The sequence below is a fragment of the Protopterus annectens genome, chromosome 7.part0 (assembly GCF_019279795.1).
Source record: "Protopterus annectens isolate FY-2018-M chromosome 7.part0, PAN1.0, whole genome shotgun sequence".
Lineage (NCBI taxonomy): Eukaryota > Metazoa > Chordata > Ceratodontiformes > Protopteridae > Protopterus > Protopterus annectens.
Genome location: NC_056739.1, coordinates 688,104,550 through 688,128,937, shown reverse-complemented (window position 1 = coordinate 688,128,937; position 24,388 = coordinate 688,104,550). Strand labels below are relative to the sequence as shown.

General features: G+C 37.8%; 1 protein-coding gene across 1 annotated transcript in view; it reads right to left on the bottom strand.

Annotated features, from left to right (window-relative positions):
• The window catches only part of LOC122806635 (cholesterol transporter ABCA5-like), a 1,155,982-nt gene that overhangs the window by 718,069 nt on the left and 413,525 nt on the right, over window positions 1-24,388 (bottom strand). Inside the window, exon 13 of the mRNA XM_044077221.1 lies at window positions 12,909-13,013. Coding sequence (XP_043933156.1) covers window positions 12,909-13,013 — 105 coding nt within the window. The remainder of the gene's footprint in view (window positions 1-12,908; window positions 13,014-24,388) is intronic.

The window sequence follows — 24,388 nt, the reverse complement described above, 5'->3', positions numbered from 1 at the left end:
TGCTGATATACAACCTAATATCCCAGCAACTTTCTAAGTTTATGTGTGTGTATTAAAATAGGTCCCTGATTTTGGGCTCTTTGTCTCCCTACTTTGTTTGACTTTATCATATTTCATGTATTAGGTAGTTGACAGGTATGTTGAAGGGCCAAACTAAATGTATGGATTATTCATATCAAACTCACTTGTTGACAAGCCCACTCCTTCAGCTAATATTGGGTCAGCTGTGCTAATATTGGGTCAGCTGTGCGGGTGTTTTGAGTTTAGCACAGGAGATCATGCTATTAGTATAGCAGTTATGGACTAGAGAGGGGATGTTTAGTGCTATATCACTTTACCTTTAGGGCTTGAGTATTGTTCAATTGCCATTGGAGGTGTCTTTCATTAAATCACTGTTTTTCAGAGTCCACATGCTTCAGAACATCTACTCTAATGCGAACCTGCTATTCATGCACTTTGCAGAGTCCATAAAATTCAAATTTAATAAACTGCAGGTTTCCTACATGGAAAATATATGATCTTCTGTCAATCTTTGAGGCATTTTAATAATGAAAGATGTTCAGTTTAGGCTTCAAGGTCACAGGAAACATATGCTTTTGCAGACCCATTATTCTAGCAACTTATTAAGTCCATTGTTGGCACACCATACATTGGGAAGGATACAGGATCATATTAAGTCAGGCATAGATAAAAGGGAGATTAGGACAACACATTTAGCCACCACAGTAGCTTCCTATTTGAAGCTGCTGGGGAAATTGTAAGGCTGTGCTGGTGTTGGTGTGATTAATGTTCTTAAAGGTTTTAATCAAACTAATCACAAAAGAAGGATTTGGGTATGAGCTGGCTGAGGGATTAGACTTTTGGACTATAATTTAAATGGCCAACAGTCCCTTCTGAAGTACTTTTGGGAGCCTGGCATAGTGATATATGTGCAGTAAGTTACTCAAGAGAACCTACTTGGTAGTCATTTTGGCACCAAAGATGTGTTTTTAGCTGACTCCTGTCAGCTGTGGAAACCACAACTGTTTTCAGTACACTAGGAGGACCACTTTTTATGATGAGGTCAGCTGACAACATTAGATTATCTCAGATAGCTTATGATTTCTGGGACTTCTTGCCTTTAAGTGCGGTGACTAGGATTATAAAGTAGTCTTCTCAAGGTTGTGTGGAATTTTCCAACTTCTTATGGTTAAGGACTCTTTGTTTAATAAAAAAAATAATAAAAATAAATAAGTTGTACTATAAATAATTAGCTCATTACACATACTTAAGAGGCAAGTGGTTTGAATTAGGGGTCATGAGTATTAGTTTTTATTTTCCACTCTTACTAGTCTGCAGTCAGACCATGCTATCAACCTGGTTAAGAAAGCAAGGTGAATAAGGTTCTGGTTCCTGATGATGTGATGTTTGAACCTTGGCAATGAACCTAGTCATAGTAATAGTTTACAGATGAAATGGATCTACAATTAGGTTAGGCTTCATCGCATATTTTAATTATTGACAACTTATCACGGGTTTAATTAACGTGTGTGTGTGTTTTTTTTTTTTTTTTTTACAGCTGTGTTGCCGCTACATTATCTCAGGCCTCAGTGGGAGAGGATAGTCTTGAATGCAAGGCCATTTTTTGTGTGGAGATTGCAGCAGAACACAATTAGCAGTTAGCAGTGTTGAAGAAGTGGGTGAGTATGCCAGCCAAAGTGACGGATGCCAAGGAGAGTGATATTCTAGTTAAGAAACCAAGGTGTTGTTCTCAGAAGTAGCAGCCAAGTCCTCACATGTGGAGCAGAGTACACAGATATACCTGTGGTGTAGCAACACTCAGCTACCTCAGAAGGTAATGGGGTCAATACAGATAGTTCACAAGTGGTTAGCCTGTAGGGTCAAACAGTGAGAGAGTACCCTGATGGTTTCTGCTTTACCAGAAGAGGGAAGGTCCTGACAGGTACTCCCTCCATGTGCTACAGATGGTACCTACACTCAACAAGTCAGGAAGCCACGGCAGGAGACGCATTTTTCTATCAGTGCTGAGGGATAGTCCAGCATATATCTTAGTGGTGGGCTGAGAGCTTTGTATGCTGTGAGCATCTATTAAGGTACACATCGCTGTCACGCTTAAGAATAAAAGATATTGTTGTGACCACACAGGCATTTTTAACTTGAGTGATATTGACAAAATTCAACATTTGTTAGAGGTCAATAGTTCTGCAGCCAAGAATTTAGCAACATCCCTCAGTGCACTGGAGAAGAGGCAAAGGAATGAATTTAAGTTGAGAAACTGGGATAACTGGGTTGCAAGATTCATCTTATATATAGCAGTGATTGTGGAGAGGGACCCAAATCATGCATGGCCTCTTCTTTAATATTTTTTTATTCTGCTTAAAGCACATCACATTAGGATGGGCCAGCCTGATACTGATATGACTAGAGATTCTGGAAGTTGCTGGCATTGAACAAGAGCCTATAGCTGGAGAACACCATTCAGATATATGTTTAAGTGTTATGCTACATAGGTCCATACTGCCCATACTTGGGTTTGGGTGAATAAATAGATAAGGGGAAGGTTTATTGGACTTTCAATGATTACAATTGTGCTTGGCTGACTTATCACTCTGTTCATCTGTGATAAAGGATATCCACTGGTTAATTGCTGGTCAAAGGGAGGGCAGTCACCTGTCAGTTTTCCCAAGTGGGGTAAGGTATGAATTTGTATTCCTAGCCAGAACAAATGGATAGGGGAAAGGAGTTCCTTTTGTGGGTTTCACAGTACTAACTCCTTTTGAGGCATTTGCTACTAAAAGATGCAAGCTTTTTCCATCAAGGCATAGATGTTAGACAAGGAATGACAGGAATACCCAGATATACAAGTTGCATGCTGTTTGACACAGGGGTTTGTTTTTGTTTTTTCCATTGTCTGAGGAGTGTGTGAGTTGGAGGAGTTCAAGAATTTGCAGTCCATCTTAGACTAGGTGGAGGTGGTCAGAAAGATGGTTAATTAAGAGATAGTTGCTGTCAGGTCCCACCCTTTGTTCTCTTTCAAACCTCTCCATTGTGCCACGCCCTTAAGAAGAAAGAAGGGAAGTTCAGACTAATATATCAGTTGTTTTATTCCCGTGGTCCACCAGCCAATGACTGGATCAGCTGAGACAAGTCCCTAGTATATTATGCATATTTGCATAAGACCATCTGTATAATGAAGAAATTTCAGCTATTTTTTTGTGATTTATGATAGCAATTACGTGACAGAATGATTCAAACCTGCGACTTGACCCTTCATCCCTTGAAGAGTGTTTCCTCCTGGACTTCCGTGGGATTAGTTGTGGTCAGTGACGGACACTACTTTCATACAGGTAGGCCCCCACATGTTGTGATAATTCATTTAGGGAAAACAATACTGGTTTGGTGCTAAGGATGCATTTGTTATTCAAGATATTTAGAGACATGACCACACCTTGTGTGAAGGTGATTTGGCTGACCATAGGTCTGAGGATTCAGTAGGTTGGAGCAACAGCAGTGGAATCAGCAAGGAGGCTCATCATTCACAGAGTGGCCCCACTGTTGGGCTTTTCTACCATATTGCACCCAAAGTCTGCTGATATAGACCCGGTATGGTTTTGTTCTGATCAAATTAATTTACGTGACACTGGCTTTGACTTATTTAATTTACATCTTTCATTATTTCTACAAGAAAATGTATTAGTTGGCAACAATTGCTGCTTGTTCTTCAATCAGCAGGTTAATAAAGACTTTTTGTAAAAACAGTAAAAAATACACAGACTTGTTTTTTTTTATATATATATATATATATATATATATATATATATATATATATGTGTGTGTGTGTGTGTGTGTGTGTGTGTGTGTGTATATATATATATATATATATATATATATATATATATATATAGGGTCTATATTATATTATACCATGTCCCCCCCAAAACGTGCACGCTGATTGGCCAGCGTCATTGTAAATCGAGTTATACTAATGGAAAAGGTCCGTCGCCCGGACTTTTTCCATTAGTATAACTCGTTTAAAACACTGTCACGTTATGTAAATTGGGTTTAACATGGCGAGACAGCTTTAAAATAAGCAACGGAGATCTCCGTTGCTTATTTTAAGCTGTCTCGCCATGTTAAACCCATTTAACATAGCGAGACAGTGTTTTAAAAGAAAGCAAGATCTCCGTTGCTTTTTAGTTCGCTATGTTAAATGAGTTTAACATGGCGAGACAGTTAAAATAAGCAACGGACATCCGTTGCTTATTTTAAAACTGTCTCGCCATGTTAAACTCATTTAACATAGCAAAACACTAAAAAGCAACGGAGATCTTGCTTTCTCGTTGCTTTTGCTCAACTCTGATGTACTGCGCAGGTGCGCAGTACATCAGAACTGCCGCGGATGCCAGACATCTGCGGTAGGGCAGTAAACAGGCATTATACTATGCCATTATTTAAGAAAAGTAATAGTTTCTTTTTAAATAATGTCATAGTATATAGCAATAACCACTTCTGGGTGTGGTAATGCTAAATTACCCACAGTTGGCTTTGTTTGGTCCTCGGACCAAACCACGCCAACTGGGTACTTAGCATTACCCACACCCAGGCGTGGGTTATTGCTATATTATCGCATGCTTAGAAAAGCAAATGATAAATAACTGACCCCATGTAAGCAAAAGCTTTAAACGTCGAAACCTCAGAACAGCAATTTTTTTCCAAGGAAATAAAATCGGTATTTCAAAATAAAAAAAAAAAAACTTGAAAACATTACATAATGTGGGGGGCTTTGCCCCTCACACCCCCTGACATGGGAAGTTGTGCCCCTCACACCCCCCCTACTTAAATATACCAATGCAGAGATTGCAGTGCAATGCCAAAAAAGCAGCAAAGTAATGAAAGGGACCAAGCAAATTCTTTCCCAGGGAAAGAATTCACAGAAAAGCCACTTCGTTATTTTGCCTTTTCACTCTTGTCAAGATACATTCAACAAACTGCGTCTGTGATCTGGTAATAGGAACCCTATATATATATATATATATATATATATATATATATATATATATATATATATATATATAGATATATATATATACATACATATATATTGAACACTTATACAGGTGGTTGCATAATAATAGTCAGTACAGTATTCATGGTTCAGGTATTCTGACTGGTGCAACAGTAACCAGTCTGTCTTCGTGTGGCAGAGTTATGCAAGAGCACAGTAATGGAATATTTGTTGCTAGGAATGGGGTGAATGGCTGTGAATAGCAGCCTCGTGAGTGACCTTTGGGCAACCTCCCCCAACTTTTATCGCACCCTTTCTTTCTTGGGCTACTTGGCTATGGTTATGACATGGCAATGAATAATGCATAACATTGCACAGGAGTGATCATATGGTAGCCGAGGGAGGGCAGTGTAATGGAACCACATGCCTTAGGGTTGGACAAGCAGACTAGGGCAAGCAATATATTATGCTACATGGAAAAAGGCTGTCCAGCAATTTCAGTTCGCAGAGGAAGATTAGCACTTTTTTGATTAAGTTATCTGGGATTGTTTATTGGTTGGCAGCATTTATTGGTCCAAGGATATGGAATGCTGCTGTCATGCAAATAAACTGAACCACTGACTATATGTATATTTGTATACTTACTGATGTGCAAGCTAAGGGGACAAATGTCAGTTGTTGGAAAATGAGCTTGCTCCTTGTGGCTAAAGAAAAGGAGCGAGCATGTCATCCTGTTGGAGTGACTAGGGGTATTAAACTCCAATGAAGGAAAAGAGCTTGTTAGTCCAGTGGAACAGCTGATGGAACATTCCCTTCCTTTGTATACCAAGGTGCGGCAGCCACTCAAAGACCTTATCCCTTCTCTCTGGGTCCACTTGGCCATGGTTAAGATGGAGCAATTAGTGGTGCATAATGCTGTGGAAGAATGTTTCTCTTGGTAACCGAAGAGGGCACTGTGGAGATAACACTTGACTGGGGGGATGGACAAGCAGATTGGACTGGGTGGCATGTTATGCTACCTGGCAAAGAGCTGCCCAGGATGTTGAGGCTTCATAGATGACTTAGCACTCTTTATGAATAAGTTACTTGGGATTGTTTAGTGGTTGGAACTGTTTATTAGTCCATAGTTAAGGAATAGTGTTGTCATGCAAATAAACTGGTTGCATTGGCTATATGTGTGTTTATTTCCATAAGTCTGGCATGGGTTAAAGAAATAACTGAACTCTTTTTAATTTCAAGTAGAAAAAATTATGTCAACTGGATGCCAATAAATGCATACTGTGTTAAAAAAGTCATTAGAGTATTCTATTAAAGAACAGAGATGGGCTAATGAAGAGATAAACATTTTCTGTCTTTGTTGATTTTATTCTTGTCTACCTGAAAGAACCAGGAAAGGATATATGATAAACTCTGAACGTTTATGAGTTTGGCAATAGCTTGGGTTTAGGTTCATAGGTTGGTACTAGGCTATTGGTCCTAGGGCCAATACAAGCCTAGCCATAACAATTCCCTGGCTATTTCTTCTCCACAATATTTACTTCCCTGGACCCCTGTCTAGCAGGGTGACTGATGTTATCCCCGGGGTGAAATTTCTATCTCCCTTCCAATAGTCAAGGTTCCTTTTGAAGAGGGCCAAAGAGGCACTCTGCTTGACATATATTGGCAGTCTATTCCAGAGTCTGGGGAGTCTCTGGGTCAGGAACCTATTCCTCCAGCATGTTTTGTTCATTGTGATGACAAGGTTTAGATCCCTGGAGCATGTGGCTCTGAGGGATTGGGATTTCTTTAAGTGTAGCATGTCCAACAGCTCTGGGTTTGACATGGCCTTGTATGTTAAGCAGAGATTGCCTTTGAGTAGACGATATGTGACAGGGTATAGCTGGAGATTTTTAGATGGTCAGCAGAGGACATCTGCTTTAGGCCTGAGATTCTTTTAGTGAGGTATTTCTGCGGCCTTTTCAGTTGTTGCAGATGTCTTGAGAGGTACATACCAAATGGAGCATTGTATTCTATAATGGGTCTAATGAGGTTGGCACCTCAGCGTTCGTGAAAATCTACTGCCAATCATTAGTGGACCAGAGTTCCATTGTGGCAACCCCTAACCAGAAAAAGCCGAAAGACAACAACAACAAAAGCTATTTTCCCTTACCTTAGCAAGGTACTTTGCAATTATAGGGTGTTTAGTGCCTACGATTAATTTATCCTTATTAACAAAGAGAGTTGAGTGCTTGTATCAGTTTAAGGCTTCTTAGTGCTTTCCAGCAGGTTTTAGAGCAAGTGCTAGTCACAGGGGTGCTTAAGAGTAAGATGAAAAAAAATGGTTTATCCTAAACACTGCATTGTGCACTAGAGGAGTTAGATGTGAAAGTAAGTAACTTAAGTTTTACCTGTCTAAAAAGTTAAGTTTTAGTGGAGAGTCACTATTTTTAAAACAGCAAGCTAGATTGAAAGGGGGTGTTCAGTTCTGTATTCTGGTACTATGGAATACATTAGGATGGCCAATAAATTGAAATAGTTGAAGAGGAGTGATTTCACAAAATGATAATTTTGTGTTTACTCACACAAGCCAGTAAAAGCAGAGAGGAAATTAGATATATGGTCAAATTAACATAAGGGGCATGCAACTAGAAATACAGTTATGTTTAAGAACACAACAGTAACCAGGTAGGAGGGTGGTGAAAACAATTTCTGCCTGATTCACAAGAGACAGAGCTGTGGTCTCCTTTCAAGTTTTAATATGCAGTTAAAAGCAGAATACAAGTGAAACACAAGGTAAAGAAAACAAATCACAGTATTCAAAATAGAAAAAGGCAATAAAGTAATACAAAATACAACAAATAAAAAGCAAACTAACCTTTCCCTCACAGCAAAGTGTAGCAGAGTCTGGGTGAGCCTTTCTAGTAAAGCTCTGAAATGTTTTATTTTACCCCTTAAATAGAAGGTTTAGTTCCTAGCTCCACCCCCTCAGTTCACAGATGATTAACCTTAACTGACCTGTTCTATCTTATGTGTGAGTCCTTAATTGATCTGTTCTGATTTCTGCCTGATTCACAAGAGACAAAGCTGTGGTCTCTTTTCACGTTTTAATATACAGTTAAAAGCAGAACACAAGTAAAACACAAGGTAAAGAAAACAAATCACAGTATTCAAAATAGAAAAAGGCAATAATAAAGTAATACAAAATACAACAAATAAAAAGCAAACTAACCTTTCCCCTCACAGCAAAGTATAGCAGAGTCTGGGTGAGCCTTTCTAGTAAAGCTCTGAAATGTTTTATTTTACCCCTTAAATAGAAGGTTTAGTTCCTAGCTCCACCCCTTCAGTTCACAGATGATTAACCTTAACTGACCTATTCTATCGTATGTGTGAGTCCTTAATTGATCTCTTCTGATTTCTGCCTGACTCACAAGAGACAGAGCTGTGATCTCTTTTCAAGTTTTAATATGGAGTTAAAAGCAGAATACAAGGAACACACAAGGTAAAGATAACAAATCACAGTATTCAAAATAGAAAAAAGCAATAAAGTAATACAAAATACAACAAATAAAAAGCAAACTAACCTTTTCCTCACAGCAAAGGGTAGCAGAGTCTGGGTGAGCCTTTCTAGTCAAGCTCTGAAATGTATTTTACCCCTTAAGTAGAAGGTTTAGTTCCTAGCTTCACCCCCTCAGCTCACAGATGATTAACCTTAACTGAACTGTTCTATCTTATGTGTTAGTCCTTAATTGATCTGTTCTGATTTTTGCCTGACTCACAAGAGACAGAGCTGTGGTCTCTTTTCAAGTTTTAATATGGAGTTAAAAGCAGAATACAAGGAACACACAAGGTAAAGAAAACAAATCACCATGGGAGGTCTAGTTTTCTCAGATTTTCAACAATACTGTAGAACTGCTGAAGTACAACTATTTGTATCAAAGGCTATTCAAGATTTTAGTGATGTTGATGTTAATGAGGTGTGTACATCCCATCTAGCTTATGACACATGAGATTGAAAGCTAAGGAGTTTGTAACAAAGGTTAGACCAGAGATGATACTTTACTCACCTGCTGGAGGTCTGACTTCTGTTGTATGAGCACTATTCTATCAGGCCAACATTGCCCTAAATACATCTTTATTTCTATCTATCCAGGTAGTGGGTAGGCATAGCAGCCCATATTATTATGCAGCTCAGTATCTTTGTCTTCTCTGGAATGTAAACGTGTTACCAGACAGTTTGCCATTAAGCTTGTCTTTTGCAGGTGTGGTGTTGGTTCTTGAATATCACTTGTCTGGAGTCCTGTAACAAATTACTGCACAGTCCCCCTAGCAATGCAGCTTTTTCATCATTTTTAAAGGAGATATGGATCACTCCCATCCTGAAAAAGGCAGGTTTGGATGTTGATAATCTGAGTAATTATAAACCTATCTCAAACCTCTCTTTTGCTGTTAAGGATCTTGAGAAGGTTGCCTATATTCCACTAGATTCCTATATGAGTACTCATCAGATACACTCCAGTCTGATCTTCTGTCTAGGCCTACTGCAGAAACTGCCTTAGTCAGGGTATTTAATGATCTCATAACAGCAGAAGTCTAAAGTTGCGATTCCATCCCAGTCCTTTTAAATTTTTCTTCAGCGTTGAAATGAGTGGACCATGACATCATGCTTGATTGTTTCCTCCTTTTTCAAGGGTACAAAACAGGGGAAATAATTGCTAGAGATGTATCTGTTAAAATATAAGTCCAGTTATCCAGTGCAAAGGACTGACAGTAGTAAAATTAAATTGGTGACAGTTGTTAATGATGGTGTCCAGTGTTTATATGGATACTCTAGTTTGGAAATGAGGGAAATCTAAGTTGATATTATATACCTTCAGGAAAGATTCATAAGTTAAGCAGAGGACTGAAATTAAGCAATGGGTTTTAGGAACATGAGAAGGAGGAGGAAGAATACCTAGGGTAGGGAAATACTTTTTTTCTTGTTGTGCTATAATAGAGTCAGTTATTTTGATCTGGTAGAGCACTTATGAGCTTATCCTCTGGAAAATGACTCTATATTCTTTGAAAGCTCTTCTATAAAATTTTGAGGATAGTCATTAGTGATGGACCATCAGAAGAGGCAGAGCTTTATAAGCTTTTCTAGACAAAATGATATACTTTCCACAACCACGATCAATACTGGTTAACATAAAGAAAAGAAGAGTTTCTGCATGGGTTGGGATGTCATGTTTTGGCTCTGAATGAGCATTATGGCCACCTGGCAGTTGCAGGTTATTTTCTTTACCTCAGTGAAGAAACACCCAGAAGTAAGATGGAGACTAATTTAAAGGGTAGTAAGCCTGATGTCTGATGGCTGCTTCAGCAGAGCAAAATCAGATAGCAGCAGTAGATGAGAAAAGCAACTAAGCAAGAAAAACAGTATTAAGCAGTGTGCCCTTTAAATGTTCACAATAACTGCAATGCCAATAGTTACATGCTGCTGGAAAAGCACAAGTCTCTTCAGATTTCATTGTAAAATACCTATTTTACTGATCTCTTCAGTACCTAAACTTCAGGCTTAGCAAAATCAGTAGCATTTATGTACCACTTTCTCAGATAAATAAATTGGCATATTTCTTGCAAGAGCATAATTAAGCTCAAGAGCATATTGCATACATATATGTGTCTTATTTAATCCTGACTAAATAAAAACATTTTCCTTCTGAATCAATACATTTTTACTAATCGTGTCAAATGTTTGCTACCCCACTACAACACTCTTGCTAAACCTTTTACTGATATAAACATAAATACTTTTTAGTCATGATTTAATATTGAAATTGGTCTATATGAAACAGGGTCTGTGAAAATCTTTCCCCTCTTTAGGTAAAATTACTACCACCACTTACTTCCAGGATACAGCTATTCCCTGCCATATCAAGACACTACTAAATACTTTCTTCCATATTCTTCTCCTCCCAACTTTCAGAGTTCTTTGGGAATACCATAAAACTGACTTACCTGCATCCTGACTGCCCAGCACCAGTTTTATTTCTCCTTGCTCTATAACTGCAATTAATTGCTGAACCTCTGACTTCACCACATTTGTCAAGTCCAGGTTTGGTATGAAATCTTAGTTTAAAATCACACAGCATCTCAGGAGTAAATCACCAACTTTATGCTACACTACAGTATCAGTAATGGAGCATGACTTCGGCTAGCACTGGCCTAGGACTTGAACCCACAGTCTTCTGCTTCCCAGCATGAAAGGCAAGCAAGCTGCCTGTTAAACTATTAACACTTACAATCAATGGTAATTACTGATAATCAGACCAGACAGTGAGCTCCTTTACAAAGCCATTAGCTACCAACCATCTTGACCAAAAGTATTCAAGCAGCAATCACTGGCACACAGAGTGTAAAGCTTTTTCTTCACATATAAAACCATCATAATTTAAAGTGATAATTTTGGCAATCATTTATGAGTTCCAGTGATAAAAAATAAGTCAGCTAGAAAGACAGGATCTGCCTAATGAAAAGATAAATTGCCTTTTTATTATTTGCACACTTTTTAATTAAAACTCACTAAACAGTTTGAAAGCAAGATTATACAGCAATAATTTTATTCTACCATTTTTAATAGGGAAGCTACCTCTACAACCTAGCTTTCTGTCTAAGCTATTCCCAGTGTTCATACTACATTAAATAATCTTAGCAGAGATTACTTAGAATCTCATGCAGATTTTTGGTGCCACTGGTGATAACTAATCTAGCACGTATACCTTGTTTACTTTTAAATTTCTTAAACCAGCTACTGCTTCTTACTTGTCAGTCTTTCATTATTCCAGTCTTAGTGGGGAATGAAAAAAAAAAGCCAGTAAACATATCGGCTCCCTACTGAACTGTCGGCACTTGAAATGCTGAGTTCTGAAAAGATGTAAAAATAAGACCAAAAACCCAGAGAAAAGAGAATCTCAAAAATCACTCTTCTCTTTAAACCTTCTTTTTGAAGGGGGGGGGCAAGCCCCCCTATACCCGCCAAACTTATATATACTAACTCCAAGATTGCCATATGTCGGACAAAAGGGAATATTCTGAGAAATGTCATCTCGGACTTGGTTTTTGCAAGTCCAGTCTTTCGGCTATTCAGTCCCCGCATTTCAGGACTCTACATTTCAAATGGTTAGCAAACAAGGCTTTGCTGATCAGCTGTCTGAATTCTGTTGCTTTCCTAATTTCAAGATTATTCAAATCACCTGAAAACTGGGAACTTATTTTGTAATGTTTACCTGATTTACTTAATGTTACAGCCATCAACATTTTTAACTGCTAAGAAGGAGTTTCTGGTATGCAACAACAACTCCCAGAGTTAGTGTTTAATAAATCAGTGGAGTAGAGACAACATGAGGCTTTTCCCCTCATAAATATTTAAATTTTTTTTTTACTCAAATGGGCAAAGGCAATTTAATCAGTTTACTTTAGTAGCTAGGAATTTATTGTCTTTTTTTATACACAGAATACGTTTACACAGAGCACCTTCACTTGTGCATCATAAGTTATATAATACTAGGCAAACAGCTCCAAATATATAACTTGGGAAGGGCATAACAGCAAAAATTCAGGCCTTGTATATTGTACAATAAAGCATATGCAAGTAAAACAAGCAAAGGTGATTTAAAGCAAAATTGCAAATTTGTATTTTTGAACTAGAAATCTGTCTATTACAAAGAAGTAAAAAATGAACACTGGCTCTAGTACCATACTTTTTTTTTTCAATACAGTTGTCAAAGAACTGAAATGAATTATAGCAAACTTTGAAGCAATTCACATGGAACTGCACATTATATACCAGGAACCGGAGGCAATGTACATGCATTACAAATTACAAAGAAAGAAAAATAGGACTAAAATTGCATTTTGCTGATAATGGATATGCAATGTTACTTACCAGTATGAAAATAAAAGACCAGAAGTCCCGACTTTTGTTTAGTTGGCAGGATAGTAAATAACATAAGAAGACTATAGCTGTTGATTGTGTGAACAAGAAAATGATCTGTAAACAAAAGTAACCAAGTGTTTACTTTTTAGCCATTGTTACACAATCTGCAAATATTTTGTTCCTAGCAAGCAATACAAAACTTCTACAATTTGTTTTGGCAAAGAATAATGTTTCATATTAAAAACTGTACTTAAATGGGATCAACTCTTAAAATGTATTAACAGACATCGCAGTTACTATTTCCTGATTTGTATTTTTAAAAATATAAGTAGTACAAATAAAAATTTTATCCCTCTCTCTCCCTCTCTCTCTCTCTCTCTCTATATATATATATATATATTTTTTTTTTTTATTCACATAATATGACTAATATTTGCTCAAGGTATGACAATGACATTTAAAAGTACATAGTTTACTTTATGCTGCATTCTATCTGGATATGTACAGACCTTCAAGTCCAATTAGATGAATGAAGCATTTTGTGAAAATTAATAAGCTTAGCCTGTACCAGTACTGAGCAGACAAATAATGTTCTGATTATGGACCAGGTGACTGAAGTTTGATTAGTGGAGTCAGAGCTTGAAAGCACAGGCAGGGTGGATAGACATGACAATTTTGGGAGGGTGAGGGAGGGAAGTTATTCCTAGATGATTCACAATGCTGTTCTGCTGATACAGTCTCTGCTAGAGGGAAAGACATGTCAGGATGCTGGGAGCCAGTGCAGGGAGAATGTGGATGAGACCGCCCAACATGGAGATGGTTAGCCCTGATGGTGGGCACATGTGAAGGAGCATCTATGTGCTTTTTAAAGGGCAGGGGCAACCCTCACATGAAACAAAAATTGCCCTCTTAGTTGGTTTGCCAGCAAGGGAAAAAACAACCACAAAGTCTGCATGTAATGCCATCCCTTTCCAGATGGCTCCTGCTATATCTGAGTATGGAGATTTCCAACACTTGGGAAGAAGTGAGCTTCAAGTAGGGGACACCTTGATGGTCAGCATGCAGAAGGGGAAAAAGTATTCACTAAAACAAATTAATAAACTTTCACCAATTTTATGTGTGTGAGAACTCAGATGATGTTATATTAAGTACACGACTAGGGCTACAGTGGACCTAAATACCCTGCATATGTTGGATGCAGGGGTCTTAATGGCTCTCATTTAAGGCTTTTATGCTTATCTTCTGAAGTTAAAATATGATGAAATTGTCCATCAATGAAGTTAGACTTGACGAAAGCTACCATAACCACTATATCATCACTTTTGAGACTAGTCATAAATCAGTTTTTTTTTACTTCTTGTTGAGACCAGTCATAAAGCTTTCATTGTTACTTCCTTACTAGATATATTGGGATTTATGAAACAGAAAATGAAATGATACTTTAATCCTGGAAAATAGTATACATTAAGCAATGCTGTAACTTCTACAAATATTAGCATGGAAAACATGATACCTTAGGTGACACTTCATGACATTTTTCATTATCAGTCCTCATTTAAGAATGTAAATCTCAATTTGCATGTTAGGAAAAATATTTCTGATTCAAGGAAATGGCAAACCCGATCACTTTATCTACTTAGTTTAGCAATTTTTCTGCTTGATTCATAATGTAGACCTCCTATGCAATAATACAAAGGTGGTCATGTGTATCATTTTAAATTACAGTAGAAAATATAATGGCATTTATTATCAGAAAGGAGCTAACATTAAATTAACTGCATCAGTGCATGAACAATATAGAGTCAATGCCTTAAAATTCAAAATCTATAAGGATACTAATTTGTATGCAACACAAATGCAAGGTTCATCATGATATTAATCAGCATTTTACAGAACTGCTCATATCAGATGGCATTTTACAAGCAGACTACACAGTCTGGTAGAAATATAAACAGAAAGGTCAAGAAGCAGTAAGTGGATAGTGTTAATGTAAATTATCACTGGCATTGGTAGTCATGACTAATAATTCTAGCATATCTGGGAATTACCACCTAGGTTCCTAACATAACTAAAGAAAGCCTTGTGATTATCCTTAGCAGATCTTTTATTAGAGCCCGAGTTTTGTTTTGTGTGATTATGTGTTGTGTTTGTTGTGTGGTAGGTCGTCTATGGGACTGAATCTATGTGAGACGTGTTTTTCTTCTCCTCCTGACTGGCTATGCCAGTACTGAGTTGACTAGAGAGAGGCTCCTCCAGTTGGCCATATATCTCTCACATGTGTTGGAATTTGTTGGGAGGAGGAGAGGGTTGTCTGTGTACATGAGGTAAAACGTATAGGTAACTTATTCATTTTCTAATCTTGCTTTCATTAATCTAGTGTTTTTATAATGCATCATTGTCATATAAGTGGTTTAGGGAAAGTTTTGGATTCAGTCCTTGTTAACAGAGGGGAATGAATTATGTTATGCAATGTACGAGAAATTATATCTATCTTTCTGTCACTTTAAAATATAAGAAAAATTAATAATTATTTAGAATAAAAACAAAAGTGAGCGTTGTCATGATGCATATCTCTGGTTACCAGGTCATGTCAAACTGCGGTGTTAATAACTTTAGGAAGCATCAGCATTTGCATAAAAATTATCATTTTTACTCTGACAAAATGTCAGCACAACAAGAATTATTTTAACAGTCCAGTCATTCTGAATACATTGATAACTGTTACTAGACAGAATGCATTATAAGATATCAATGGAGCAGAGGGATAAAGCCCATATGGAGCCTTTCAAGTAGTGTCATTGCATTGGAGGAACCAGATTAAGGAAGAAAGGAGTGGCAGGCCAATGTCACTATGGAGAAGGACTGCAAGGCTACAAATTTGTACATGTCTGGAAGCCTGCATATAACTCTTGCTGGCAGTGACTGGAGATCTCAAGGTTACTGTGGGGTGATAGGGGGTTAAGGCACACTCCACAGAAGCACTGTGATGGAGTACCAGCATTCTCAATCTCTTCACTGGCCTCAGACATGGGTCAGTTTGAGCTCAGGGGAGGATGAGGCAGTCCAGTAGACCCAGCTGATGACCAGGTGCAGTGATGGAAGAAAATGCATTATGGGATATAATAGTTCTTCAATTATCAATACTATATTTTTGTCTTAAAATGGCAATACTGCAATACATATTCCCAATCTCATAAATCACAAAATCATATAGATGCATACACTTACCATCATAAGTAAGTACATGGTTTCACCATAACTACCTGCTGCATGTATCTCTGCAATTAATAGATGTGGCATACTTTGACAAAATACAATTTTTCACCAATATCATGAAAGAACCATGTGTTTTTTTCATTTCTTATTAGGAGGAGGTCTAGAAAGGGAGAGCCATGCATGAATAAAGAAAATTCATAGCAAATATCACTAAATAAAAATAAAGGTATCCTAATAACTCATCATGTCTGAAATAATCACTGAAGTAATCACAGCTGCAGCTCATTGTTTAAATTAAATAGCATAATTTATATTTACACACACATGCACACACATGTGTGCGCGACACATACACACACACACACACACATACATGCACACAGACAGACACATGCGCACACACGTGCATGTACACACACGCACACACACACACACACACACACACACACACACACACACACACACACACACACACACACACACACACACACACACACATTTAAATCATAAATTATCAACAGCAAGCAACTAAGATTTATAAATAAGTTTGATACATATAGGATATATTTTCAAAGTAACCATGTACAGATATTTGTTAGAAAAAAATAATTTATTCAAAAGAAGTGGCTAATCAGTTTAACCAATATTTCAGTGGTTATCAGAATTAGGATACTACTAAAATATTCCACTGGTTGTTGAGGTGAAAATAAGTGTTGCTTTTACTGTCTAAACAGGATATAGTAGAGGAAGCTATGAAATATTATATTCTAGGGTCAGTATTAGTTATGGATGTTTAATGTAATACTTAGGTCAGACAGCAAATTAAATCATCAAAACATTTTCCTTTCTATTCATGTAACACTTCTGAACTGGGTTGTTATTATCCAGGCATATGGAAGGATGCACATGCGGATAAAGGTAGTAGAATACTTACAGAGAATGTTTGTCCAGTTATATCTTTGTCATATCTTCAGATTGTTGTAAAACTGTATTTCTTTTGTTTGTTTGTTTGTTTTGCCCCATTCCCCACACCAACTATAGATCCTCCCATGACTGCTTTACTTACTTCTTTTCTTGGGATGAGAACATTACTCATTTGTTAGGCTCCCTATTGAAATATCAGCACTTGAAATGCCAAGTGCCGACATGACAAAAAGAGACCGAAAACACGGGAGAAGAGTGAAGCTCGAAGATCACTCTACTCCTTAAAGCCCTCTACCCTCTAAATTTATAAATACCAACTCCTAGCTCATCACACCTTGGAGAAAAAGAGTTTAAAAGATTAGGCCAGATAAAAATCACTTTAGCTAGCAGATCTAGGAGACTCTCTCTCTCTCTCTCTCTCTCTCTCTCTCTGATACCCTCCCTGTGGGACGAATAAAGACACCTTGTTGAAGTTTTCAGTAGTTTATTCAGTTAAGCAGGTAGATGTATGAGTGTTGTGTATTGTGCAAATCTGTCCTTCATTTTCCTGAGTTATGTTATGTGAGATCACAGATGCCCCACTCCTCCTCTTGGGAAACATGCCTCCATTGGCTTTCTTGTCTCCATTAAGGAGCTCATTGTGAAATATGCATTCATCTATGTGCTTGTCCCTTCTCACTCTGAAAGAAGCAAGTGGGATAGTTCCTCCATTCTTCTCCTCCCCACTTCAGCGCCTCCAGTGCTGCGACCACTAACCGATTAACTGGTCCTAGATAGACTGGGCCCTAACCAAGGCTCTAACATTGTATGCCATGCAGCTGACAGGACTGTTCAGGAAGCTTGTACATGGCCAACTCCGTGCATGTTTTCTAATGGTTACTCTGTCTCTGAGAATCAGAATGGATTCAGGACCAAAGTAAATAATGAGACAGTTACATCTAATCTAATCCAATGATGAGCAGACATTTTGTTTCTTTCAGATGATATGAGTGGACTCGCTGTTACTTTCTCTTTGGGCATGACTAAGACTTCTGACAATGCGTATCATGCACAGATTTTGCTGGATCTCATATATTGTGTGATGAATGTGTTTAGTGAAATAGTGTGAACTACTTTTGAGGAATGCAATTTCAGAGACGCCAGAAGCTGTTGAAGACTGGGGGGGGGGGGGGTGAGAAGGGCACTTAGTGAACTAAAAAGAACAATTTTTATAAACTATTTACTGCCACAATGTAGATTAATTTAGATGACATTTTAAGCTTAGCCAATTTCCCTTTGGTGCTTGAATTAACATTTCTTGATTGGTCTTACCTATCCTATGGCTGACAATTGTATATTAGCCCTAGTGAGAATAAATGTGATCATACTATAGATAATTTGAGGGGACCCATGTAAGAGATGCAGCATTTAGGAACTGCCTTTATCCATTAGTGGCATGAGGGGGAATCCTGGAATACATTTTCAATTACCCATCCTTAGATCCAAGTTGCATTCGAATATGGACAGGGATGAACTTTATTTTACTTGAATGGATAGTCTGTTCTCGAACAGTGGTAGCCTCTGTGATATATATCCATCTCTCCACAGCATTCAGTTTAGATACCTGGACTGAGTATTTCTGATGCCATTTGATTTGCTGATGTTCAGTAGGTCCATCTGTATTAGTTCGGAGGATGCTTTGTATGCCAGACATGTTACCTCTAAGCACTCTATAGGATACTGAGTATAGTGATACATCTTTGAGGTGGTCCATGCAAGCCCTGTTGTTTAGGACTTGTATCCTTTTAATAAGGTATCTCTGTGGGTATTCCAGTTGTTGCATGGGTCTGGACAGTTACATGTCAAAGTGGGCATTATACAAAATGATTGACCTAATGAGGGCTTTGTAAAGGGGGGCAATAACATTTCTTTATCTAGTCACAATCAATTTGTTTATAAGCTGTGCAATATAGAAAGACTTTCTTATGACTCTGGGCACATGTTGGTCAAAAGTTAGGTAACTGTACACACAAGTTCCCAAATGCGAAACAATTGGGTCAGTTCTCAGGGGGCATTGTCAATTTGGCAGTTCCCTGGAGTAGATGACTTCCCAAAGGATACGATAATGTATTTCTTGGAGTTTAGTTTCAATTCATGATTCTGTCACTAGTTATTGTTTGGGGCAAACCTTCCTGCATGATGGTTAAGTCATTTGGGGATTCAATAACTGCTCCTAGCTTGCAGTCATTTCAAACTTAGTCAGCCAAAGCCCTTTGGTATCTCCTTTTACTTTTGAGATGTATATGCCAAACAGAAAAACTCTCAGCACCTAACCCTGGGGGACACCATTGGTGACTGGTCTCTTCCCCTATTTTGATCTCCTGCATTCTGTGAACAAACATACATGTATACATTCTTTGATTCACCTTCCTGATTGCATTAACCTGATTGTATTAAATTTTATTCCTTGTATAATACAGCACCACTTGTTAGAATGTGTTTTAAATTTGTAGTTTGGAATAGTCTTCTAGTGAGCAATGAAACAAAATGTATGAACCAATAATGATAATACTACCCATTTCTGAAAATGCCAACCATAAAAGGCCACTCAGACTTCTGTCATTACAATCCACCAATATCAATAAATATGCAAAATCTCTGCAGAAGTAAGTCATCTAAATGATTCCACATTAAAGGAATCTGTAACTAATGAAGAGGTTGCTGCTAGCAAATAATTTTATATTTCATTGTTTCATCTACAAATAAAGTGCCTGTTGCCCTTGAAGACTAAATTGCCTATGCTACATTAAAAATGATAAGCTGGTAATTTTGCAATGGGGAATGGCTGGCAAATTGATAATGGGTTCATATTTACTAAGTAACTCCTCCAAATGAGGATAGTCATAGGACTGCAGCATCCACTCCCATTAAAGTACAATGCATACAGTATCAGCGATCCATCTACATACTGTGGGAGTAGTACCCACATCCTTCTGAATCAAAAGCAAGTGTACTACCTGTTGTGCTACTAACAATGCAAACAACTTAGCATAAGTAGCATTAAACTTCTCTTCCCCTGAAGCTTTCAGCTCCTTGTAAAATCCACTTGACGATCAACTAAATCTCTCAACTTCGCTGCACAAGAAATCTGGAAAACGCCAAACTTTATTTGGGGGCAAAGGCTCAAAACCAGGGGACACATTTTAAATATTGCTTGTATAATCTTAGAAAGCTGCTAAAATAGTGTTTTGTGTTACCATATGATTCCTGAAAGATAGGAAGACTGAAACTTAGAGAGCTATCATTATTTAGTGAATTGAGTTCTCACAGATTTGCCAGAAAAATGCAAATTTTAAGAACAGACCAAAAGTATGAGCCAAATATTCTGTGAAAATCTAAACAGTGGAGAGCTATGGACTCAAGTCCCTGAATCACAAGTGTTGGTATGGCTAGAGAGTTCAGACTCTTGTTTGAGCCTGAGTAACACTAACCGCCAGGTATCTCTAACTGGGGCATTTTACACACACACACACACACACACACACACACACACACACACACACACACACACACACACACACACACACACACACACACACACACACACACGAGCAGCATAACTTCTGCAAATCATCTTCTTTCAGCTTTTTCCCAGTTAGAGGTCACCACAACGGATCACCTGTCTGCTCATGATTGGCAGTGGAGTTTTATGGTGTCGAATTGCCAGCCCGGCACCCAACCTTCCACAGAAGGCACACACACACACACACACACACACGCACTCATGCCTAATGCCAATTTAGAGTATCCAATCCACCTACAGCATGTCTTTGGGAGGAATCCGGAGCACCCAGAGGAAACCCACGTGACCACAGGGAGGACAAGCAGACTCCGCACAGAAGGCACCCCAGCCGAGGATTGAACTGGAGAACCTCTTGCTGTGAGGTGGCAATGCTAACTGCTGCACCACCGCGGCCGAGTCATGCTGGTAAGGAGAGTTTTGTTCTTTTATTAGCATAACTTCTGCAAATAAAAGTACAAAACTCTCCTTACCAGCATGACTTTGGTAGCGCCAACAGAACAGTGGCAGCATAACTCCTGTAACACAAAGCAATAAGAGAACAAGAACAGCTAGTTTAGTTAGTTTAACTTCCCCACACGAATCCACGTTAGAGTGAAAACTCCACTTCATTAATTTTTCCCAACAGGTTTTGCAGCTGTAAATGTCAGGGGACTCCCACTCCCCCTGGCTCTATGGTTCACTGGTAAATGGGATTATTATTTGTGGAGGGGACTGTAATTGAGGCATTACAGGTGACAGAAGGGTAAAATAGGTAGCAGTATATGAAAAAATCAAGATATTTTGTTCTGCAAGAAACTGAATGTGGTAGATCAGAAGCAGCATATTTAAAGGAGAGGAAAGTTGACTGCAAAATAGTCTTTACTGCTCATAAAACAAAGGAGGGAGGTGTTATGGTTTGGAATAAGTTATGTGGGATTTTTCAAACATAAAATGGTGTTTATTAGCTTTAATGATATTAGATGTTAGAAGAAGGGATATATAGGATGGATGTGGACTTTATACTTAAGAAAATATCAATGAATATCTTGATAAGTTATATCAAGATTATTAAGGTTAAGAAATCTATATGGCATTGAGGGAATTAGTAGTAGGCTTGTAAATTAAAAACAAAATAGCAATATAATATACTGGAAATGAAGGAAGTTACATGAACAAGAGGGGGAGTATTTCAGGACAGAAGAATGTGTGTATATTAAGTACAGCAAAGAAATCAAATTATATACAGAAAAGGAAAATAAACTGAAGGGTTGGTTGCTTCTGAGTATGATAGCCCGACTTATAGATTTTATAAAACTTTCTGGTATATGGAAGATTAAAGCAGCTGAGGCCACAAACCTTTATAAAAAGAATGCAGTTTATCATACATAAATTAAAATATGGCAGGGTCTTTCAAGCAAATCATCTTGTGGTTTAACTAAATGCACAACAAGTACACTTAACTCAGTCTTATACCGTTGAAGAACAGTCTCTGTTAGTAGTTCTCTGAATTCCTCTGTCAGAAAAAAATGTTCATCTTCTTATTAAAGATTTTCTTTCACTGTGGATGATTCTGACTCTCAGAGCTGTTGCTGTGTAGAACCAGTCCCTTTCCACAAAAGGCAACTACTCTCTAACTGTGGTTCTCTCAGTCCTCATTTTAACTCATATTCAACAGTTATTAAGCAACCTGCTTTTACAAATATGGCTTGGTATTTTTCAATTCTTAAAGTGACAGGTTCAGATTAACAAAACACTTACTACATTCAAAGGAACCCACTCTATTTACAATGGATTCTTAATGATAATCCTATAAGCATTGCTTAGACAATGGGTGAATCATAAATCAAATACCCTATTTGAGAATGAATGCTCTCCAGCAAGGTATTAATATAGAGATATCACCTGGTCTGCCACTTCATGGCAGCATACTAAGCTGTCATGAAGCACTGACTTGAAAAAAAAAAAAACAGGTGTCATTTTTTATGCTCATTAAATGTGTCTTTGCTGCTTAGCAAGTGTAAAATAAATGAAAAAAGGTAAATAAAAACATAGTTTTGTGTGTGTGTGTGTGTGTGTGTGTGTGTGTGTGTATGTGTGTGTGTGTGTGTGTGTGTGTGTGTGTGTGTGTGTGTGTGTGTGTGTGTGTATGTGTGTGTGTGTGTTAGAGACAGAGACAGTGAAATTCAATGAGAAAAGGAACAAGCAAAAGTGTGATAAGCAGGTAAAGAGTGTGAAAAACAGCAAGTGAGAAACAGAGAGAGATGCATATCTCTTAACCAGTCTGATCAAGAATTCTAGATAAAGCAAACAGATAACAATATATAAAATCTGGGACTCATTTTAAGAATGACCTTAACATTACATTAGCATGCATTTTGTCAACAAAAAGAAGTATAATGACACTTTAAAGTCTGACTTCTCTGACTGAAAGTAATATTCACTAACTTATCAGAAAATCAAACATTTGGAAGGGATAGAGCAAAATTAGGGACAGATTTGAGGCATGAGGGTTCAATGCCTTACATTGTATGAATGTATTTCATTCATTAAATCAGAATGGGACATCTAAGGTGTAGTCAGTCAAGAAAATAGCTATGATTGCTGTGCACATATGTTTTATCTGTGTGTCTGTACGCGCATGTGTGTAAGTCTGTGTGCATGCATGTGTGTGCATGTATGTCTCTCTATATGTATGCGTGTCTGTGTTTTCTGTCTATAGGAGAGCGAGTCAGCCTGCTTAAGGCTATACTCTGTGTGTGTGTATGTGTGTGTGTATGCTGATACTAAATACTCAGAGTAACATATTTTAGATGTAAGATGCTTCTTGCAACAGTTACATATGTTACAGCAAGTATGAAACATTATGCTAAGTGAAACATATAAAAAAAGTATATACTAAAAATATAAAAAATAACAGAGAGCTCATTGTCTGTGTACAATAATGCTGTCCAGGGTGGGTGGTAACACAAAATAATGGACATTCCCGGGGTGTTGAGGCCCCCTGCTAGTGACATTCATTTTGCAACAGAGCAGCCTCTCTCCTTACTTTGATCAGCTCTGTTGCCAGTGTTCCCATCTCAAAAGTCGGGCTCTGCATATAAATTAATATCTGATGTATTTTCACATCCATTTACATCACTGACCCCTCTTGCTAAATGGTCCCAGCATGAACGCAAACTCTGTACTGCTTTTAATTGAAACATTACAAATAGAAGCTTTACTTTCTTCCTACTGAGGCTGCTAAAAGCAGAGCTTTGATATTAAGGAGCCATCTTGCTGTACATTTCATCAGGACCCTTAATATGAATCTAATAACACAAACTAAGTAATCAAATTACTTTTAATGAAGAAGCACTTAAAAAATTAAAAAAAAAAAGAAAACAATTTAACAGAGATCCCATTGTCTATGTGCAATAATGCGCTTCAGGGTAGCTGTTTACAGGAAATAATAGACATTCCAGCGGTGGTGAGGCCATCTGTCTGTGACATCATTCTCAGACCACCCCGGGTGGTCCGTTATTTCCCTGAGAGTGCGCACCCTAAAGGGCATGATTGCCTGCTTATACCACTGTTTACACATTTTAAGTTAATCATTCCCTTTTATTTGGTACCACCATATTGTGTTAGAGAATTGTAAATTTTATAGGAATGGTGAGAGAGAAGTGCTAGGTATGTCCATATTTTGAAATTTGTTTGAAAATGAAAAGGCAGCACAGATTTATGAAACTGATATCATCTATCTTTGGTTGCCACAGAGAAGTTACTTTCTAAGATATTTCAGCTAAGGTCAAGTAAGTAGATTCAAACT